The 19,396-nt window shown below is 43.1% G+C and overlaps 1 protein-coding gene across 3 annotated transcripts in view; it reads left to right on the top strand.

Annotated features, from left to right (window-relative positions):
- The window catches only part of ZFYVE9 (zinc finger FYVE-type containing 9), a 150,606-nt gene extending 131,529 nt beyond the window's left edge, over positions 1-19,077 (top strand). For all 3 annotated transcript variants that reach the window (XM_040978540.1, XM_040978539.1, XM_040978541.1), the window contains 6 exons: positions 6,089-6,239; positions 8,464-8,544; positions 11,870-12,032; positions 14,794-14,899; positions 16,806-16,982; positions 18,475-19,077. In XM_040978540.1, coding sequence (XP_040834474.1) covers positions 6,089-6,239; positions 8,464-8,544; positions 11,870-12,032; positions 14,794-14,899; positions 16,806-16,982; positions 18,475-18,636 — 840 coding nt within the window. In that variant the 3' untranslated portion in view covers positions 18,637-19,077. The remainder of the gene's footprint in view (positions 1-6,088; positions 6,240-8,463; positions 8,545-11,869; positions 12,033-14,793; positions 14,900-16,805; positions 16,983-18,474) is intronic.
- The last annotated feature ends 319 nt before the right edge of the window (positions 19,078-19,396 follow it).

Raw genomic sequence — 19,396 nt, 5'->3', positions numbered from 1 at the left:
ACCCACTGGTTCACTCTTCAGAGGGCCACAACTTCCAGCGCTTGGTCAGGCCAAAGCCAGGAATCAAGAGCTTCGTCCAGTTTTCTCATGTGAATGACAGGGATTGAGATACTTGATCCATCTTCTGCTACTTTTCCAAGGCCATCATCAGGGAGCTATATCAAAAGTAGAGCAGCTGGGACACAACTGATGCCCATAGAGGGTGCCAGCACCATAGGCAGTGGTTTTACCTGCTCCCAAGTTTTATAACTATGAATTTATTTAACCTGCATAACTCTGTGAAAGAGTCAATTCCATTATCTCTCATTTTACATTTGAGGAAACTGGGACACAAAGCCAGGTAGGTTGTCCAGCAGAGCTAGGATTCAAATACAGTCTGGCTCATGTTTTTGCTGTTAATCATTATCCAAGGTAGAGTGCAGATGATGGCATAAAGAAACTACAGAGAGTGTGCTAAGGCAGTTCAGAGAAAGAAACAGACCTGGGCATGTCAAAGTGCTGGTCTTGGCATAGACAGATCAGAGTCTTGAGGCCACAGTCCTGTTTCAGAGGTGGAATGGCCCACTGATGGCCTTTGACCAGCCAGATATCTGATGAGTACTAGGCAGGCCACATCCATATGTGACATTATGCTGGTCTGGGAAAAGCAAGCCATGGACTTTTTGGGTTCTAGGGGGCTGGGAGCCCCTCTGGTGGCCTTTTGTTTTGCAAAGAAGCCCAGGTTTTGAAAAAAAAAAAAAGAATCTCAGGTTTTCATGTCTCATCAGTCCCAGAAGTACAGGCTCTTTTTTTATTATTATTATTGTTATATTTTTATTTTAACTTATGTTTAAATTATTATCATCATTTTATGATACAGTTCTATAGGCCCTGGGATTTCTCCTGCCCACCCCCACTAAATTTCCCTGTTATTACTATAGCATAACTCTTCATAAACAGTTACATGTTCATCATTGCAGGCATGGACAATGGCAGATTGTTCAGCCTCCCATTATCAAGATACAGCTCATAGGTTCATTAGTAGTCCATCTTTGGTCTCGAAATAGAGATGCACACTGCATTTGCATCCTCACATCTGGACATGATAGTCTCCATTACACAGTCACCACATAACCCTCTTAAATGAAAGATGACAATACAAAATCAACAACAGGAGGAAAAATACAAATTTACAACACCGTGAGTTTCTCAAGAGATTTTGATAGTTCAACAGTCCTGAATTGTTGGTGATCCTGCCACTGCAATCACAATGAAATCTCTCCAGAATCCACTGGCTGCTATAGTCCACTTTAGTTTCTCCATCTGCCCAGATCTTCAGTGCCAATGATTGGCTGGGGTAGTTGGTCAATTTGTCCTGTCCCCCGTCCTGTAGCACAGGATCTTAAGTCTCAGGGACTAGGGTGTGTGACTTGACATCAGAACACACAGCACATGTTGTGTCACCTCTAATGCCGAATCCTGTTCAGTGGACATGATCATGCCCAGATACACATGAAGGATGAATAAGCCTATTCCTGTGAACCAGTTGAGGTCCTCACAGTCTACAAAAGAAGAAAGAAAAAGGCCAGGTGATATTGCTAGGGGAGACACAGCCATTGACAGCAGTTACAATTTGTAGGCTTGTTAAATGTACCATTAGGTAAGATGGGGAGAGGTTTCCAAATCTTGGTTAGGATTTGCAAGGCTTATGCCCCTAATCAGCAGGAATTAGCTACAGAAAATGAGATAAATAGTGTCTTTCAGCAATCCTTAAGAAAAAAAGTTGGACATTTCATGAGGGAATGATATGAGTCAGGCAGGTAGCAATAGGTGGAATTATAAGCCTTATCTCCCCACTTTGTGTTATACAGCCTTCCTACTTGTCAGTCAGGCGGCCGCTTTCCCAGGTTGCACTCTTCCCTTAAAACCTATAACTGCTTCCTCTCCCAGGCTCAATAGAAGCAGTGCAGTGAAGAGGGATGGTCTCTTTCTCTCAAAGTAAAACCTTTCCTCCTACCTTTTATTTCTCCCCATTCTTCCTTGGAATGTGTTTCTTTGATTTCCTCGCGTTTTAAATAAACTAAAGAGAGAGAGAGAGGAAAAAAATATGGTAATGGTCACATTAAGTATGTGATGGAGTTAAATTATATGCAATAATTGGTGCTTTTTGCTAATCAGTGCTTTGGGGGGTCAGCCTTTTCGGGTGCTTGGATTTGGGAGAATTAAAGGGAGGGCTGGGCTAGGCTTTTGGCATCATGGCTAAGTTGTTGCTTGTAAATTTTACATTTCGTATTGGTGTACCTGGGTTGGAGTCCCACTCCTGATTTCAGCATTCTGCTAATAGTCACTCTGAGAGGTAACAGATGATGGCTCAAATAGTTGGGTCCCTCCCACCAACATGGGAGACCTAAGTTGAATTCCCAGTTGATCCACTAAAAAAAAAAAAAAAAAAAAGAATTCCCAGTTGCTGGCATCAGCCTGGCCCATACCTTGCTGCTGCAGGTATTTGGGGTGAGTGAACCAGTGCATGAGATATCTTTGTCTTTCAAATAAATTTAGATAGATAGGAGATAGATAAGGTTAACTAAAAACACAGGCCAAGGAAGTGGTTGGGCATCAGGAAGTCATCCTGCATGTAAGTGCAGCATATAAAGATATAGTAGAAAGGAAGACCAGACATGAAAACTAGTTTAGGGTTTGAGCTCAGTAAGCCTGTGGTTGTAAGTGGAGGACCTACTTTCTCTACTTGATAAATGATGTCATGTTTCTCTAAGTATAAGCCATATTTTGAGAAGTATAGAAACACTATGAGGGACTGATAGCCACTGACTGTAGGGAAACCAGTTAATAAGGTTGTTATCATGGGGCCAGCTTTGTGATGCAGGAGGTTGAGCCCCACTAGCCACAGCATCCTATGTGGGCAACAGTTCGAGTGTCTGGATACTCCACTTCCAATTCAACTCTCCAGTAATGTGCCTGGGAAAGCAGCAGAGAATGGCTCAGGTGCGTACCACCCCCCACACCCATGTGGGAGGCCTAGGTGGAGTTTCAAGCTTTGCTTGGCTTCAGACTGGCCCAGTTCTGCCTTTTGGAGCTATTTGGGAAGTGAATCAATGGATAAAGGATCTCTCCCTCTCTCCCTCTCCCCCTCCTTCCCTCTGTCTTTCCCCCACCTCTCTAATTCTGCTGTTCAAGTAAATAAGTGGATAAATCTTTTTAAAAATGGAAAGGTTACTATGTCTAGAAAACAAGTAATTTGTCCTTGAATCATAGTGAAGATAAGGATAGGAATTGGTAGACCATAAAAATGGCACATCTGAAGTGGATAGTCAATATCATTTAGATAATTGTGAATTCGAGAATAAGGTCTGTTGAATGTTAGAGAAACTCTGGTTATAAATGAAGCATATTTTAACTCTAAAGCAATAGGAAATTTATTGATCTTATTGGCCTTGAAATTAATATCCAAGTAAGTGATTTCTTGCCATTTTATTCAGAATGTCTGAGTTGCATTGAAAATGTTTCTTGGAGTGCTTAAAGTAGACAAAATTAGAAACCACTTTTTAAAAAGAGATCTATTTATTTTTATTGGAAAAGCAGATTTCACAGAGAGAAGGAGAGGCAGAGAGAAAGTTTTCCATTCTGGTTCACTCCCCAAATGGCCACCATGGCCAGACTTGAACCATCTCAAGCTAGGACCAGATCTGAACTAGCTTTGGCTCCAAGCTAGGAGCCAGGAGCTTTTTCTGGGTCTCCCATACAGGTGCAGGGCCCCAAGGCTTTGGGCCATCCTCCACTGCTTTCCCAGGCCACAAGCAGGGAGCTGGATGGGAAGTGGAGCAGCTGGCACCTATATAGGTTTGTTGGCACTTGAAGATGAGGGATTAGCCAGTTGAATCATCCCATAAGCCCCGCTTTGTTTTGAAGGTTTATTTTAAATTTTCCTTAGGGGTAGAGTTACAGAGAGAGGGAAAAAGAGAAAGTGTATTTAGAGATGGATCCTCCAATCAGTTGTTAACTCCCCAATTGGCTGCAACAGCCAGGGCTGTGGCACGTTGAAGCCTGGAGTCTAGAGCTTCTGGGCCCACCACACGGATTCATGAGTCTAAGCACTTGGGTCATCTTCCACTGCTTCCTAGTGACATTAGCATGGAGGTAGACCAGAAGTAGAGCCTCTGGTTCTGAAAGCATTGCCAATGTGAGATGCAGGCATCCCAAGCAGTGGCCTAGACCACCATACCATGACACTAGTCCCTTGAAATCATAGCCTTATGATTTGGAAGAGGTGATGTGTGTAACATTATTTAAAATTGCTGTGTGTGATTATTTCTGTTTCTTTCATGTGATGCATGTATAAAGGCCAAATAAAAACCTGAATTAGTCTTAATGTTGATTTTGCTAAGCAGAAATCCTCCAAATGATTCATCCTGTTTGCAGTTAACTTTGGTAACTCTGGCAGAGATCATTTAGATTAATGTGGTTGATAAATATGTCTGAGAGTGGTATTCAATAATTATTTGGATGTCTCTGCAGTATTGTTAACATCTTTGCAAGAATTGTAACAAAGTAAAGCCTGGAGGTGACCAAGGGTTAGTTATATTGATACAGTAACTAGGAATAAGTTTATATCACTGGGCAGATTGTAGCCATTTTAAAGCATTTCATTGGGGCCTGCTGGTAGCCTAGTGCCTTAAGTCCTCATGTTACATGCACTTGGATCTCATATAGGCTCCAGTTCGTGTTCCAGCTGCTCCACTTCCCATCCAGCTCCCTGCTTGTGGCATGGGAAAGCAATCAAGGACAGCTTAAAGCCTTTGTACCTTGCACCCACATGGGAGATCCATAAATTTCTTGTTTCTTTGCAGCCACTTGGGGAGTAAATCCTCAGACAGAAGATCTTTATGTCTCCTTCTTTCTATAAATCTCACTTTCCAATAAAATTTTTAAATAGTTTAAAAAATTCATTAAAATTTGAATAGTGACATGAAGAAAAAGATGAAAAATAAAAGTAAATAACCAACTTATTGCTGAAGCCACAGGGCAGAATTATAGATCACACTAATTTAGATTTGTTTACAAGAACAAAACAGTGGTTTCAGGTAAGGTTCAGAATCTGGAACATTTTTGTTAAGAAAAAAACAGAATATTGTGAATTGGCTTCACTGGGCATCTCAAACATATTAGTAAAATTAAGAAACAATGAGTCTCTGGGAACACCTTAGACAAAGCTTCTTTGTGGATCTCCCCAATGGAACTGCTGGACTCAGAACCCTAACCAAGAAAAGAGAGAAGACAGAACAAATCAACCAACCATCTCAGCTATATCTTGGCAGCAAAATACGGGGCAAACAGAGAGTCTGTAATGGACTATGTCAACCATTGGATTCTTCAAAGACCTCATAGTGCTTGGAGTGGCAAGATTTGCAGCGATTCATAATGGTTGAAATATCAAAACCACTTGAGCAAGAACCTCAGAGCATACTCTACATCCGGGACCTGGGGAGATGGTGGGAAATTGGGTGGGCCTTCTCCCTTAATACCCCCCTTTAAACATGAAGAAAACAATGTGGAAAAAATAATAGTCTTACCCACTTCCTGTAGCCTTGAACCATTTTACCCTAATTAACTATGTAAAGATCATCAAAATATAATAAAAATAAATTTTAAAAAAAGAAACAATGAGTCTCACTACCTTGCTTATTGCAAAATAAGGCAGATACACTTAAATATGGGACATCCTTTTACGCTTAAAATGTTCGGTTATATATCCTCAGAAAATCCAGTGAACAAAGAAAACTGCTGCAATTAGCCAAACCATTTCAGTTACTCCACTTCGGTGCAGTGAGGAAAAGACAAAGACTGAAAGCAGTGCGTGTCAGCTGTATAGGTTATAGTACAAATCAGAGATTGTACAGGCAATGTTTATGTGTTGTTTTCTTTTTGCTAATAATAACTAATGTTTTGCTTGTTTTCATTATCTCATAGCCCCCCTTGACACTTTAATAATAATCTGATGTTAGTCTTTTCTTGGAGAAGGTTGAGTTATAACATGTCAGAAGAAGAGTGCCCATTCTTGCAGAGTAAGGTTAACCCTCTTCTTTGACTGCAGATGATGAAAGCCATGAACAAGTCCAATGAGCATGTCCTGGCAGGAGGAGCCTGCTTCAACGACAAGGCAGACTCTCACCTCGTGTGTGTACAGAATGATGATGGAAACTATCAGACACAGGCCATCAGTATTCACAATCAGCCCAGAAAAGGTGAGCGCTTGAGCTGGATGGAATTAAATGGAAGGTTGTATGGGACTTGGAGGATTGGGTGCATCAGCTTCATCAGCTCACTGTCTAGACAGCTGATCACTAACAAACTGATTAACCTTTTCAGGCTGCTCTGCAGGATTGTGCTGACTCCTGAGGACGTGAACAGGGCAGCACTGGTGCTTGGAGAGGCCCCATAGGAAGTGTGCTTAGGTGGCCTTGGAGCTTGCGGGATAACCAAAGCATACCCAGTGCGTGTTAACTAATGGGTTGGCAAGATTCTGAAGAACAGCCTCTAATATCAGTGCTACTAGAAATGTGGTCTCATCACTTGGGACCATGTTAGAAACCAGGAACCTGCACCTTGGATCTGCTTGTCATAATTTTAACAAGATCTCTATTTTATTCAAATGCATATGAGTATGAGAAGCATTGTTTAAAGTGGCATTACCTAAAGTATTTTCTCAGGTTCCATGTTTTAAAAAAGTTCACATAAATAAATAAGTTTTGCTTAGTAAATTAATTCTGAGAAACCATAAATTAAACAAGGTTAATCAACTTTCTTTACTGCTGTATATTTTAAATTTCTTAGCTTTGCAAATTTTATTTGACCCCAGTTTCTCCTGTCAGAATATTTACCAAAACTATCTTTTCTTTTGCGTATTTGGTGAAACACTTGTCTAGAAGGCATTCAGATTATTGTCATATAGTATCTCTCTCTCACACACACACAGACACACACACCACACGTATATATGAGAAGCAGGGGGAGAGAGTTCACATCTCCTGGCTTATCTCTCAAATGGCTGTAATGGCTGGAGCTGGACTAGGTCAAAACCAGGAGCTGGGGCCGTGGTTTGGCTCTCTCACAGAGGTGAAATGAACCCTATTGCTTGACTTATCACCTGCTATTTCCCATGGTTTCCATTAGTAGAAAGCTGCATAAAGCATTGACCAGGCACTCTGGTGTGGAATGTAAGCAGTCATCCTGATTGAACCATTAGAACAAATACCCAGCTCCAATAGGTTATTCAGTAAGTGAGTTATTCAGTAAGTGAGTTATTCAGTAAGAGCAGAAAAGAGTTTAACACATGTGAATTTAAATATGGTATCCAAAATAAAGTAGGCAATTAAGTCCACAGTCATACCAGGAATATTCAAATAAGTTCTGGATCTCATTACTCTGAGTATAATGATAAAAAAGGGTCTTCAGGAAATGATTTAAGACCTATGAGAAATATATAATCCAAGTCAAAGGAGTACTTTTTTTTAAGATTTATTTATTTATTGGAAAGTCAGATATACAGAGAGGAGAGACAGAGAGGAAGATCTTTCATCTGATGATTCACTCCCCAAGTGAGCGCAACGGCCGATGCTTTGCTGATCCAAAGCCAGGAGCCAGGAATTTCTTCCGGGTATCCCACACGCAGGTGCAGAGTCCCAAGGCTTTGGACCATCTTCGACTGCTTTCCCAGGCCACAAGCAGGGAGCTGGATGGGAAGTGGAGCTGCCTGGATTAGAACTCGCGCCCAGATGGGATCCTGGTGCATGCTGGGAAAGCAGTCAAGGATGGCCCAAAGCCTTGGGACCCTGACACACGTGAGAGATCTAGAAGAAGTTCCTGGATCCTGGCTTCGGATCAACACAACACCGGCCATTGTGGTCACTTGGGGAGTGAATCAATAGATGGAAGATCCTCCTCTGTCTCTCTTCTTCTCTGTATATCTGACTTTGCAATAAAAATAAAATAAATCTTTTAAAAAAGAGAAAGAGAAAGGTAGTTAAACAGAGATCTTCCGTTTGCTGGTTCATTTTCCAAATAGCCACAGGCTGGGCCAAATCAAAAGCAAGAGCCATGTGTTTCATCCAGGTCTCCCAAGTGGGAGCAGGGGTGCAAGTACGTGTGCCATCTTCTGCTGCTTTTTCCTATGCATTTTGGGGGTCTGTGTATCAGAAGTACAGCAGCTGGAACTCAAATTGGCACCCATGATGGATGCTGGCATCACAGGCAGGGTCTTAACCTGTCAGCTGAAAACACAGGCAAGACATCATTCCCATTAGAATTATTGGTTAGTTATATATTGTGATGTATACATTACATGTGGTTTTTTGAATCGTTGTATGTCAGTGCTTAATATAGAATCCCAACTGCCAAATATCTCATCATTGTCACAGGCCCACCATCTTGGGATCCGTCTTCACTAAGTTGTTTTTGTTGCTGTTTTAGTGACTGGTGCCAGCTTCTTTGTGTTCAGTGGCGCTCTGAAGTCATCTTCAGGATACCTTGCCAAGTCCAGTATTGTGGAAGGTAAAGAGTAAATTGTTTACTTCATGTATATTCCTTCTGTCCTAATTGGACAACTGACGCAGAGAACCTTTAGGAAAGCTTTGGTGTTCTGGTTTTCAGTGTCTATCGTAATGTCTCACTGCCAGGAGAGTTCTTAGTTCTCCAGAGAAGCGGGTAGAGGTGGAGATTTCATGAGAAAGTGACAGAAAATTTCAGAGATGGCCTTTCAGGGCTCCAGGATAAGTTACATGATGGAACATAGTTTTGATTCAGACATATCATTGGGTGTAAACAGGTAAATATGTAATGAACTTTAGTCCTGCCTACCCCCAAAATGCTGTGATCATCATTTGGATTTGAGATGTGCTTGCTGCTAGGTTGCTGAAATTAGATGTGACATAAATCCTGAACAAAGTTATGTAGATTAAATATTTTCTTGTTAGTTATTGTTTCTATTTTCTTGTTATTTTTTATCTCTTTTGATCTGGTTACTCTTATTGCATAGCAAGTTACTCCAAAACTAAATGGCTTAAATTAGCTGTTCTGTAATGCTTACTGATTATTCAGACTAGGAATATTGACAAGACAGCACAGGGACTGCTTGACCCTGCCCTGCTTCATGATGTTTGAGTTCTCAATAGGGACTCCTTGAAGGTGTCCATTATGTGAATCCTCTGAATATTCACTCATTCCTGTGCGTGAGATGATTTAATGCCTTGGATGTTGGCTGGAGTATTTATACATGGATCCCTAAGCATAACCTGGCAGTCTTTGGATAGTTCGACTTACTGCTTGGTAGTTCAGGACACCAGGAGTGTCCCAGCAACAAGGTGGAAGCTGTATTATCTTTCGTGAGCCAAATATAGTAGTCACACAAGTGACACTCCTTGGTGCTCTAAGAGAATGAAAGAATTAGACTTCACTTCTCAGTGGTTATCTGGGAAGGTGGCACTTCAGCAAAACATGTGAGATGGAAGATATTATAGCCATCTTTGGAAAATAACCTGCTTCACACAATGACAGACTTTTATTACCAAATAGCTCAATCCAAGACCCTGTCTCCACGCAGTCCTTTCTGAGAGCTGGCTTCTGCTGTGTTCATAGATTATGTTAAATGTGTTGGCCAGCGCTATATTTGGTCCCCCTTTTTGATAAGTGTAGTGAAACAGTGGGTTAAGTTTAGAATATGCTAATATCTTAACAACTAAATATTAAACTCTGACTACAGAGCAGAAACATATTATTAAGAAGTTAAAGAAAATCTTAAGTTAATGTTAAATGACCACTTGTTTAAGTGACTGATATAATGTCTATTACCAAGTACTGACTTTGGTAGAAATTGTGTCATTGTGAAATGACTAAATCACACTCTTAAAAATGTACAGCCTTATCTGTAAAAGTTTTTTTTTGTCTATAGTGCTGGATTGAAATTTCTTGGGTCTTTCATAAAGCAGTTGACTGTATTTAACACATTTTATTTAAGCTATTTAGAAATTATTTCAGCTAACAAAATGTGTGTCAGTGAAGTAGGCTAGCTGCTTGGCAGCTGATATCCTTGGCCTTCAGTCTCAGCACATGCCTTCAGTTCAGGAGCTGGTACCGCAAACGCAGCCGTGGGAAGCTCTGATTTGATTTTTGTTTGTCAGTTAGCAGATATGTTTTGGAACCATTTGCTTTAGTTCATCCACTAGCTTTTAAAAGATTTGTTTATTTTTATTGGAAAGTCAGATATACAGAGAGAAGAGGGAGAGAGGAAGATCTTCCATCTACCAGTTCACTCCCCAAGTGGCTGCAACGGCTGGATCTGAGTGCATCTGGAGCCAGGAGCTTCTTCTGGGTCTCCTACACAGGTGCAGGGTCCCAAAGCATTGGGCCATCCTCCACTGCTTTCCCAGGCCACAAACAGGGAGCTGGATGGGAAGCAGGGCCACTGGGATTAGAACCGGTGCCCATATGGGATCCTGGCATGTGTAAGGCAAGAAATTTAGCCACTAGGCTACTGTCCTGGGCCCAGTAACTTTTCTTTTTAAGATTATTTGGTTGAGGTGTTTGTTTTGAAAAGTAGGATTACAGAGAGAAGACCAAAAAAAAAAAAGATCTTCCATCGGCTGGTTCTTTCCCTAAGTGGCCTCAGTGACCAGAACTGACCTGATCTGAAGCCAGGAGCTTCTTTCTGTTCTCCCACATGGGTACAGGGTCCCAAGGCTTTGGGCCATCCTCTGCTGCTTTTCCCAGACTACAAACAAGGAGTTGGAAGGGAAGTGGAGCAGCTGAGACACAAATGAGTGCCCACATTGGATCCTGGCACCTGCTTAGCAAGGTTTTACTTACTGAGCTGTGATACTGGGCCCCTTATTTAGTAACTTTAACAAACATTTTAAAAGATGGAGCAACACAGAGGTATCTTCTGATGGTTTATACCCTAAATCCCTGCTGCCTCCCAAAATGCATTCACATCAGGAAGCCAAATCAGAAGTCAGTGGCAGGGCCCAGTGCAGTAGCCTAGCAGCTAAAGTTCTCACCTTGCATGCACCAGGATCCCATATGGATGCCAGTTCTAATCCCGGCAGCTCCACCTCCCATCCAGCTCCCTGCTTATGGCCTGGGAAAGCAGTCGGAGATGGCCCAAAGCCTTGGGACCCTGCACCTGCGTGGGATACCCGGAAGAAATTCCTGGCTCCTGGCTATGGATTGGCGCAATATCAGTCATTGCAGTCAGTTGGGGAGTGAATCATCGGATGGAACATCTTCCTCTCTGTCTCTACTCCTCTCTATATATCTGACTTTGCAATAAAAATAAAATAAGTCTAAAGAAGTGGGGTGGCAGAGGCTGCAGGCACTCCAGTATGGAACACAGGTATCCCAAGCAGGAGATAATGTGCTCTGCCACAATGCCCACCCCTGTTTAGTACACTGGGTGTTTGTTCTGCGTCAGGCAGTCAGAGCAAGAGAGATGAAGATGCGAACATATACATGTGAAGGGAGTGTGATGAATTTGAGGATGAAACAAAATGCTCTGTAAATCCAGAAGAAGAGTGTAACCACGTGCAAGCTTTCCCTTCTAGCAGTCTCAGCAGACGCTCTTAATTGTGTCTGATATGAAATCAACAGGCAAGTGTTTTAGGCAGAATCCATCCTGGCATCCCTGGCGGTTTAAATAAGCGAGAGGCACAGCTCAAGGGAACTGAAAATTCTGTTATTTATCAATTTGGGTTACAGACCAATGTTTTACATTCATCCTCAGGGATTTTCTAGGTGCCAAGTACTGTGTTTTGTCTGCCCTCCCCTTCGCCACCCTCCTGGCTTTGAGCTGTTTCCATCTCTGTTGTCTTGGTGCGATTGGCAGATGGCGTTATGGTTCAGATCACGGCAGAGAACATGGATGGCCTGCGGCAGGCACTGCGGGAGATGAAGGACTTCACCGTCACCTGCGGGAAGGCTGACGCCGAGGAGCCCCAGGAGCACATCCACATCCAGTGGGTGGATGACGACAAGAACGTCAACAAGGGGTAACTGAGTAACTTCCTTCCAGCGTATTGTTAGAGCCCGTCCCCTGTCCACCCTGGTCACAGTCCTGTCTGAAACAGGAGGAGTGGTTGGGGATGTAGAACATGGAATGTTAAACTTCTGGTCTGTTAGTTCAAGGTCTTTACAAGTTTCTCAGTGTATTTTTGAGGGGAGGTCAGTGGGAAGGGTTGATGAAACTATTGTCTATCTAAAGTTACTGTGGTCATAGTAGTATCCAAGTCTTTTATGATTTACAAAGCATTTTTCATAATACCATTTCATTTGACATAATAACAGATATTATTATTTCAATTTTATAGATAAGTAAACAAGTTCTAATAGGCTACATGGCATGCCAGGTCCCTGAAAGGAAAATGTGGCAGGGCAAGTGTTTGGCTTATCTCTTCCAGTGGCTCAAGCCAAACTTTTAGAGTCATCTTTTTTTTTTTAAATTTATTTATTCATTTTTTTAAATTGGAAAGTTAAATTTACAGAGGAGAGACAAAGAAAGATCTTCCATCTGCTGGTTCTCTCCCCAAGTGACCGCAATGGCCGGAGCTGAACCAATCCGAAGCCAGGAGCCAGCAGCTTCTTCTGGGTCTCCCGTACTGGTACAGGGTCCCCAGGCCTTGGGCCCTCACCCGGGAATACAAACCGGTACCCATGTGGGATCCTAGCACATGCAAGATGAGGACTTTAGCCACTAGGCTACCGCCCTGCACTGGAGGCATATTAGACACTTCATTTTCTGTCATACCCTACACTTTAAAAACACTTTTCTCAAAATTTCATTTAGATGAAAAGCAGAATTACAGAGTAAGGGAGATCTTCCACTCACTGGTTCACTCCCCAGATGGTTGCCAATAGCTGGGGCTGGACCAGGCTGGAGCCAGGAGCTTCTTCCCAGTCTCCCACTTGGGTGCAGAGGCTCAAGCACTTGAACCATCTTTCATAGACACTGTTAGGGAGCTGGACTGGAAGTGGAGTGGCTGGGACTTTTTGTTTTATTTCCATATGAGATGCAGACACTCTAGGTGGTGGCTTAATATGTTAGACCACAGCATCAACCCCCATACCCTATATTTAATCTAACAAGAAATATAGTATATGCTATTTCAAAATATATCCAAGAACTACTATTTTTTAAACCGTCTACTGCTAGCATCCTGGTTTAAGACCAGCATCATGTATTCTCAAGTATTACAGTAGCTGTTTTAGAAAACTTGAATTTTTAAAACATTTTTTGAGTGGCAGAGAGGTCTTCTGGTTCCCTTTGCAAATGTCCAGAAGGGTAATACTCTGCCAGGCCTGTGCCATGAGCCAATAACTCCATCTGGGTTTTTCGTGAGGGTGATAAGGTGTCCAGGCACTTGGGCCATCATCTCATGCTTTCTTAGGATCAGAAATTTCTCAGGAAACTGGATTGGAAGCAGAATAGCCAGGACTTGAACAAGCATTCCCTTATGGGAGGCCAGCGTCACAAGCTGCAGCTTACTCCCTGAACCACAACACGGGCCCCACAGTAGCACTTTATTGGAATACATTAGTCAAAGAATTGTCAGTTTTGTACTCAGAACCAAGCAGTGGCTTCTGGTAAGGGTTGTGCGTGACTTAGTAAGGCCTCGCAGCCTGTGGATCCCTCCTGCCACCCTTTGACCTCTCAGAGGCACTTCTTCCAGCTCTTGACACTGACTTTGGCTGTGCTTATCCTCTTCCTGTGCAGCGCCTTATGGAATCACCTCCTTGTGCCTTTCAGATCTTTTCCAAAATGTAATTTTCTCTGTATGGCCTTCCCAAAACAACCCATCCAGAGTTTAAAACTCAGACCTATTTCTGCCTCCCATTCCCAGTACTTACTTTCTTGTGTCCCTACATTTTATTTTTCATAAATATTTTAACCCTCTAATACATAATTATTCTTGCTTATTTTACATATTTTTATTTTGCTTATTTATTTAAGCCATTTTTGGCCCTGGTATGTAAACTCCATGAAGGTAGGCATTTTTGTTTGGTTTATTTTCTGCTATTATCACCAGCACCTAAATCACTATCTGGCACCTTAGTAAGCGCTTTAAAAATATTGAGGACCCAGAGCGGTAGGCTAGTTGCTAAAGTCCTCACCTTGTATGCACCAGGATCCCAAATGGGTGCTGGTTCGTGTCCCAACTGCTCTACTTTCCTGCCAGCTCCCTGCTGTGGCCTGGGAAATGAGGAGTTGAGGATGGCCCAAAGCATTAGAACCCTCTTGTGAGAGACCAGGAAGAAACTCTTGGCTCCTGGCTTCAGACTGGCTCAGCTCCAGCCATTGTGGCCACTTGGAGAGTGAACCAGTAGACGGAAGATCTTCCTCTTTCTCTCTCTCCTCTTCTCTGTATATCTGACTTTCTAATTAAAAAAAAAATCTTTAAAATAGAGTATAACATATATCTAGAATCCAAATGGAAGATAAGATTTGGTGGGTGACCTTGAGTTTACTCAAAGGAAGAATACAGGAAGAGGTGCTGTTGTGATTAAATCATGTTTGCATTGAAAAGAAGCAGCTGCTAGGAAAATGCCTTCTTCTTTGTAAGTACATGTATATTCTTTGACTCCTAGTTCAGTGCATAGTTATTTTCCATGCGAGCTGTGTTCATGTACATTCCTGTAGTCTTCTTGCTGTGATGTGCTGTGTAGTGACACTCAGAAGGACTGCTTTGTAAACTAGTAACAGGACCTGATAAGCAAACTGGATCCTCAGCTTAGAGTTGTTTCTCTTTGCTTTAGTGTTGTAAGTCCAATAGATGGGAAGTCCATGGAATCTATAACAAATGTGAAGATCTTCCATGGATCTGAGTATAAAGCAAATGGAAAAGTCATCCGATGGACAGAGGTAAGGAAGTGAAGTGTCACCTTTGACCTGATTTGAGCACAACTTGTTACTAGTCTGAGAGTCTATTATGAAAAGATGCTGGAGGGTAAGAACAAATTTTACCTTTATCTTTATATTACACTTTCCTCTGGAATGTCTTAGATCCATGGGAAGAAATGCCACCAGATGTAGCCTGGAGCAATCTTTCCTTGGAACTAGCTTTTAGGGGTTGGTTGGTGTTAAAATGCAAAAAGGGCCCATCTCTGAGTGGTTCATACTGTCCTTGCTGTGTTCTCCAGAAAGCTGAGTTGGTTGTGGTTGCACTTAGAACCATCTTGTGTGAGTTATCTCACCACTGGAAATACAAACCTCTGAGACTATGTAACTTGCCAGATATTGCAAGATAAATAAAGTAATGACAGAATCCTAATTCAAACCCATATCTGGTGGTTGCTTCTCGAGTTGAAGGCTGTATTCGAGGCTCACCTGAGAACCACACAAGCAGGGTGGGCCTTGTGTGTTTACACATCAGGTGTTGTGTGTTTACACATCAGGTTTAGTAAGCAGGTGAACTCTCAGTCTCTCCACGGCTTTGGGGCTTCATCTATACTTATCTTTGAAATGAATGATTGAATTGCAAAGGTATCCTTTAAGGGTTTGATTTTTTTCTAAAAAGTTTTGTGACTTTTAGCTTTTTCATCTGACACACAGGAAGCTGAGGCCAAGAGAGGTGGCAGTGCCTCACCAGATTCACAGCAGAGCTGCCCCCTGATGTCACAGGGTCTGGGGCCTGGCTGTGGCTCTTGAGCTGTTGTTGTCCCAGTGGCCTGTCCTTCATACCAGGCTCCCTGTCATCACGTGCGGTTCAGTGATTTGGCTGCTTGCCTTGTCTTGATTGCCACTTTGATTCATTTTGAGCAGGGCTGAGTCTAGAATGTTACAATTCTCTTTGACTCATAAGATAGTTTGACCTTGGTTCTCTCCATTTTGTTCTCCAATAATTCAGTGAGGTAGGCAGGCTTCTTATCCCATTATGCAAATGAGAAACTAGGCTAACTTTGTGACTGATGTGGTTCCTGGCAAGCAGGACCCCAGCGCAAGTCTCTGCCTCCCCCTGCAGAGCGCTTTCCATTTGGCACTGCTGCTCTGGCCAGCACTTCCCTCCGAGCTGCAGCATTGCAGCAGGAATGCCTCACTTAGCTAGGGGCTGTTGTCTGTAAACAGTGTATATTTGCATTTCTCTGCCTTTTCGTGTTCTTGCCTTTATAATGTTTCTTCTGTAAATAACCAGAGACACATTTTGCAGAGGCATGCTAGACATTAAGAAGCCCTTTAATTTCCCATAGTCTTGTTTATTCAGCACCCTCCTGTGTGGCTGGTAGTGGGAATCTCCCATTTCCAGGTTTGCTGTGCTCAGCTGAGTGCCCTCACACAGCACTGGCCCCTACAGTGGCAAGGAGGGCCGTGTGCGGGGAAAAGCCCTGTCTACAGTCAGAGGCAGAAGGCTGAGATTCTGGGCTTGGCTCCACCTCTCAGTACTATGTGCTCTTGAGCTAGGCTGTAAGCAAGCTAAAAAAGGAAGGGGCTGCATCATATCATCTGTAAGGTCTGTTCTCTTGAGAGTCTGAGATAATTTCCTAAGGAAATTGTCCACAAATAAGGATTACCTTTGAGAAATAAACAGTACAAAATGAGTTTCTTTTCTGAGCAGAATGATGGCCATGGCAGAGGTCATAAAAGGGCTATTACTACAATCTAGAAGCAGAGATTGGGGGGGGGAAGGATAGTTCCAACGACCACAGAGTCCTAATCACGTCTTCTTGTATATCCTCAAGAATCAGGGTGCACGTAGACAGTTAACTGTTCCTCTTGTTTCCTCCAAAATCTAAGTACAAGGTTAAAAATCTTTTTCTGGTGGGGGGAACAGGTGTTTTTCCTAGAAAATGACGACCAGCACAATTGCCTCAGCGACCCTGCAGATCACAGCAGATTGACTGAACATGTTGCCAAGGCTTTCTGCCTTGCTCTCTGTCCCCACCTGAAGCTCCTGAAGGAAGATGGAATGACAAAACTGGGACTACGTGTGACACTTGACTCAGACCAGGTAAAAAGTTGAAGAGGGCCTTGGGTAATATCTGTATTTTCTGCCTTTTGCATTTGCTACAACAGAACCAGACTGCTCAATTTTGCGGCCCTCCTGCCTAAACAAATGGCAGTATCCTGGGCTTTGCAAGAATAGTAATTATATCCCAGTGTGTTTGGTCTGACGCCCAGGTCATTTGAGCAGTAGCTTCATCATTCTCACGTCTCCATGGAGTTGACTTCCTCCTTCATCTTGTGCAGGGGACCAGCGTGTGAGGACCTGCCGTCCTTGTGACTGGGATCTGTGTACCCCTGCAGTCTCCCCATTCCCACTCTTCTGGCATCATTCAGCATTCCCTCAGAGGGCCCATCCCTCTGTCCCTCATCCTGCTCTTTTCCCAGTCCAGCTAGAACAGTTTTCTGTTGACAGGCGTCCGCAGCTGCTCATGCCTTACCTGGAAGAGGTATTTCTCACCAACATTGCCAGACTAGTTAGTGAATAAACAGACCATGAGCTGTTCCTACATCAATTTACCAGTTCTTTTGGGTCTCCTATTGCCAGGTTTCCCTAACATTCTTTTGTGTTCTTTGCAGTAACAGTACAGTCTTAGCCTGCCTCAGCTTGAAATCCTTCCCCCGTTCTTTCTCTTGTGGCCAACGTCTCAATTCTCTGCATTTCTTTCGCATTTTGGATGCCAGTGACTTCCTCCTTTGGTCCTGCTTTTGCTGCTGAAAAATTACTCTCCTTCTCCCTTAGTACTTTAGATTTGAGTCATTTAGGAAATGTGTAGACAGTGTGATTCCCATTCCTAGCTAAGTATTAATTCTGAACTGCAGGCTGCTGCAGCCCACGTGCTTATGGGGAGAAACTGGTTCCTGAAGGCAGAGTTGTGCTGTTAGGGTGAAAAGTTGTGTGCCTGGCCCCGTTTCCCAATAGGCTGTCAGTCAACAAGCATTTATTTTGTACTTGAGGTCTTGCCTGATGCTATACTAAGTGAGCATTACCAGGTTAATATGAATGGTGTGTTCTTAAATGGCACTGTAGACAAACTTCCCTTACAGAAGACAAAGAAAAGCATTTTTCTGCTAAATATGTGAGCTTCTTAGTGCAGGGCCCTGATTCCCTCATCTTAGAATTCCTGTGTTTACGGGGGCTAAGAAAATGGGACAAGGATGAGTACAGGACTAAAGGGTCAGATACCTGTTCCTGCCATTTATGTATTTCTCACTTTACTTTTCACAGCCAAATGTTAAGTAAGGTGTTACTCCTGATGCTGCATATTTTCTCCTCCTTCCCAGAAAACTAGAGACTTCAGCAGGTTAAGAAACTTGCCTAAAGTCACCGCTGAGTGATTGGGATGATTTAATAACAGTTCAGGGAACAGGCACAATCTGTACTCACTGTTGTATGGATAGCCCATGGCCAAGGTCATCTCCTTTCCTGCTCAGCCCCTGTGACTCTGAAAAGATCGTCTCGGTCCAGTAACCTTCATCCCCTTCTCTCTGTGGTATAGGTTGGCTATCAAGCAGGGAGCAATGGCCAGCCCCTTCCCTCGCAATACATGAACGATCTGGACAGCGCCTTGGTGCCGGTGATCCATGGAGGGGCCTGCCAGCTCAGTGAGGGCCCTGTCGTCATGGAACTCATCTTTTATATTCTGGAAAACATCGCGTAGACAGCAAGGACTTCATTTTTTCCTGTTCATACCTGTTGCAACAGCAGTCACACCCAAATCATTTGCACTTTAAAACTGGAAGATTAAGCTTTTGTTAACTCTATTAATGGGGTGGGGGGGATGGAGTGGGGGAGGATTAGGGAGCAGGGGTGGGAGAGGATAGCTGGGGATCCTGTTCCATAATTCTAAGTCTTCTATGCATTGTCCACCAAGAAGACCCGGGCAGCTTCTGGTATACTGCACAACAGTTATGCTATCTTTGCAGCTAACCCCCTTCTGTTATGGTTTAGACAAAAATTCAGCTCCTCTTCTAATTCTTACTTATGGTCATGTGCTCAGAAATGCTCAAATGGGTACAACCATCACCAAGGGTTGGGTGGGAGGGCAGAGGGAAAATAAAAAATGAAGCATCATTGTTGCAGTCTTTGTACACAATTGGGAGTAGCATTAGAAATGAGAATCTGGTTTATCTATGACACATGTGATGTGCTGCGATTGCTTCCTCTTGTTAAACATTCAGTTTGGTCACAGACCCAATAATTTCATCAGTCAGTTTGAAAAGGTACTGCTCCAGACCAGCTCAGCTGCTACATCATTGGCAGCTCCTGGAGGCAGAGGCCAAGCTGGAATTGGGTTCTCTCAGCATAAACCTGCAGTCCCAAGAACCCCCTGCGAACTAGAGGCCAGCATGGGACAGTGAGAGGGTATTCCCCAGTGGCAAGAGCTCACACTTGGCAGTGATGCTGAGGGGCTCGCCTTG

This window comes from Ochotona curzoniae, unplaced genomic scaffold, assembly GCF_017591425.1.
Source record: "Ochotona curzoniae isolate NIBS_2020 unplaced genomic scaffold, NIBS_Ocur_1.0 contig_291, whole genome shotgun sequence".
In the NCBI taxonomy this organism is placed as follows: domain Eukaryota; kingdom Metazoa; phylum Chordata; class Mammalia; order Lagomorpha; family Ochotonidae; genus Ochotona; species Ochotona curzoniae.
Note: the sequence above shows the minus strand (reverse complement) of the source record. Positions and strands in the feature narration are given on the sequence as shown.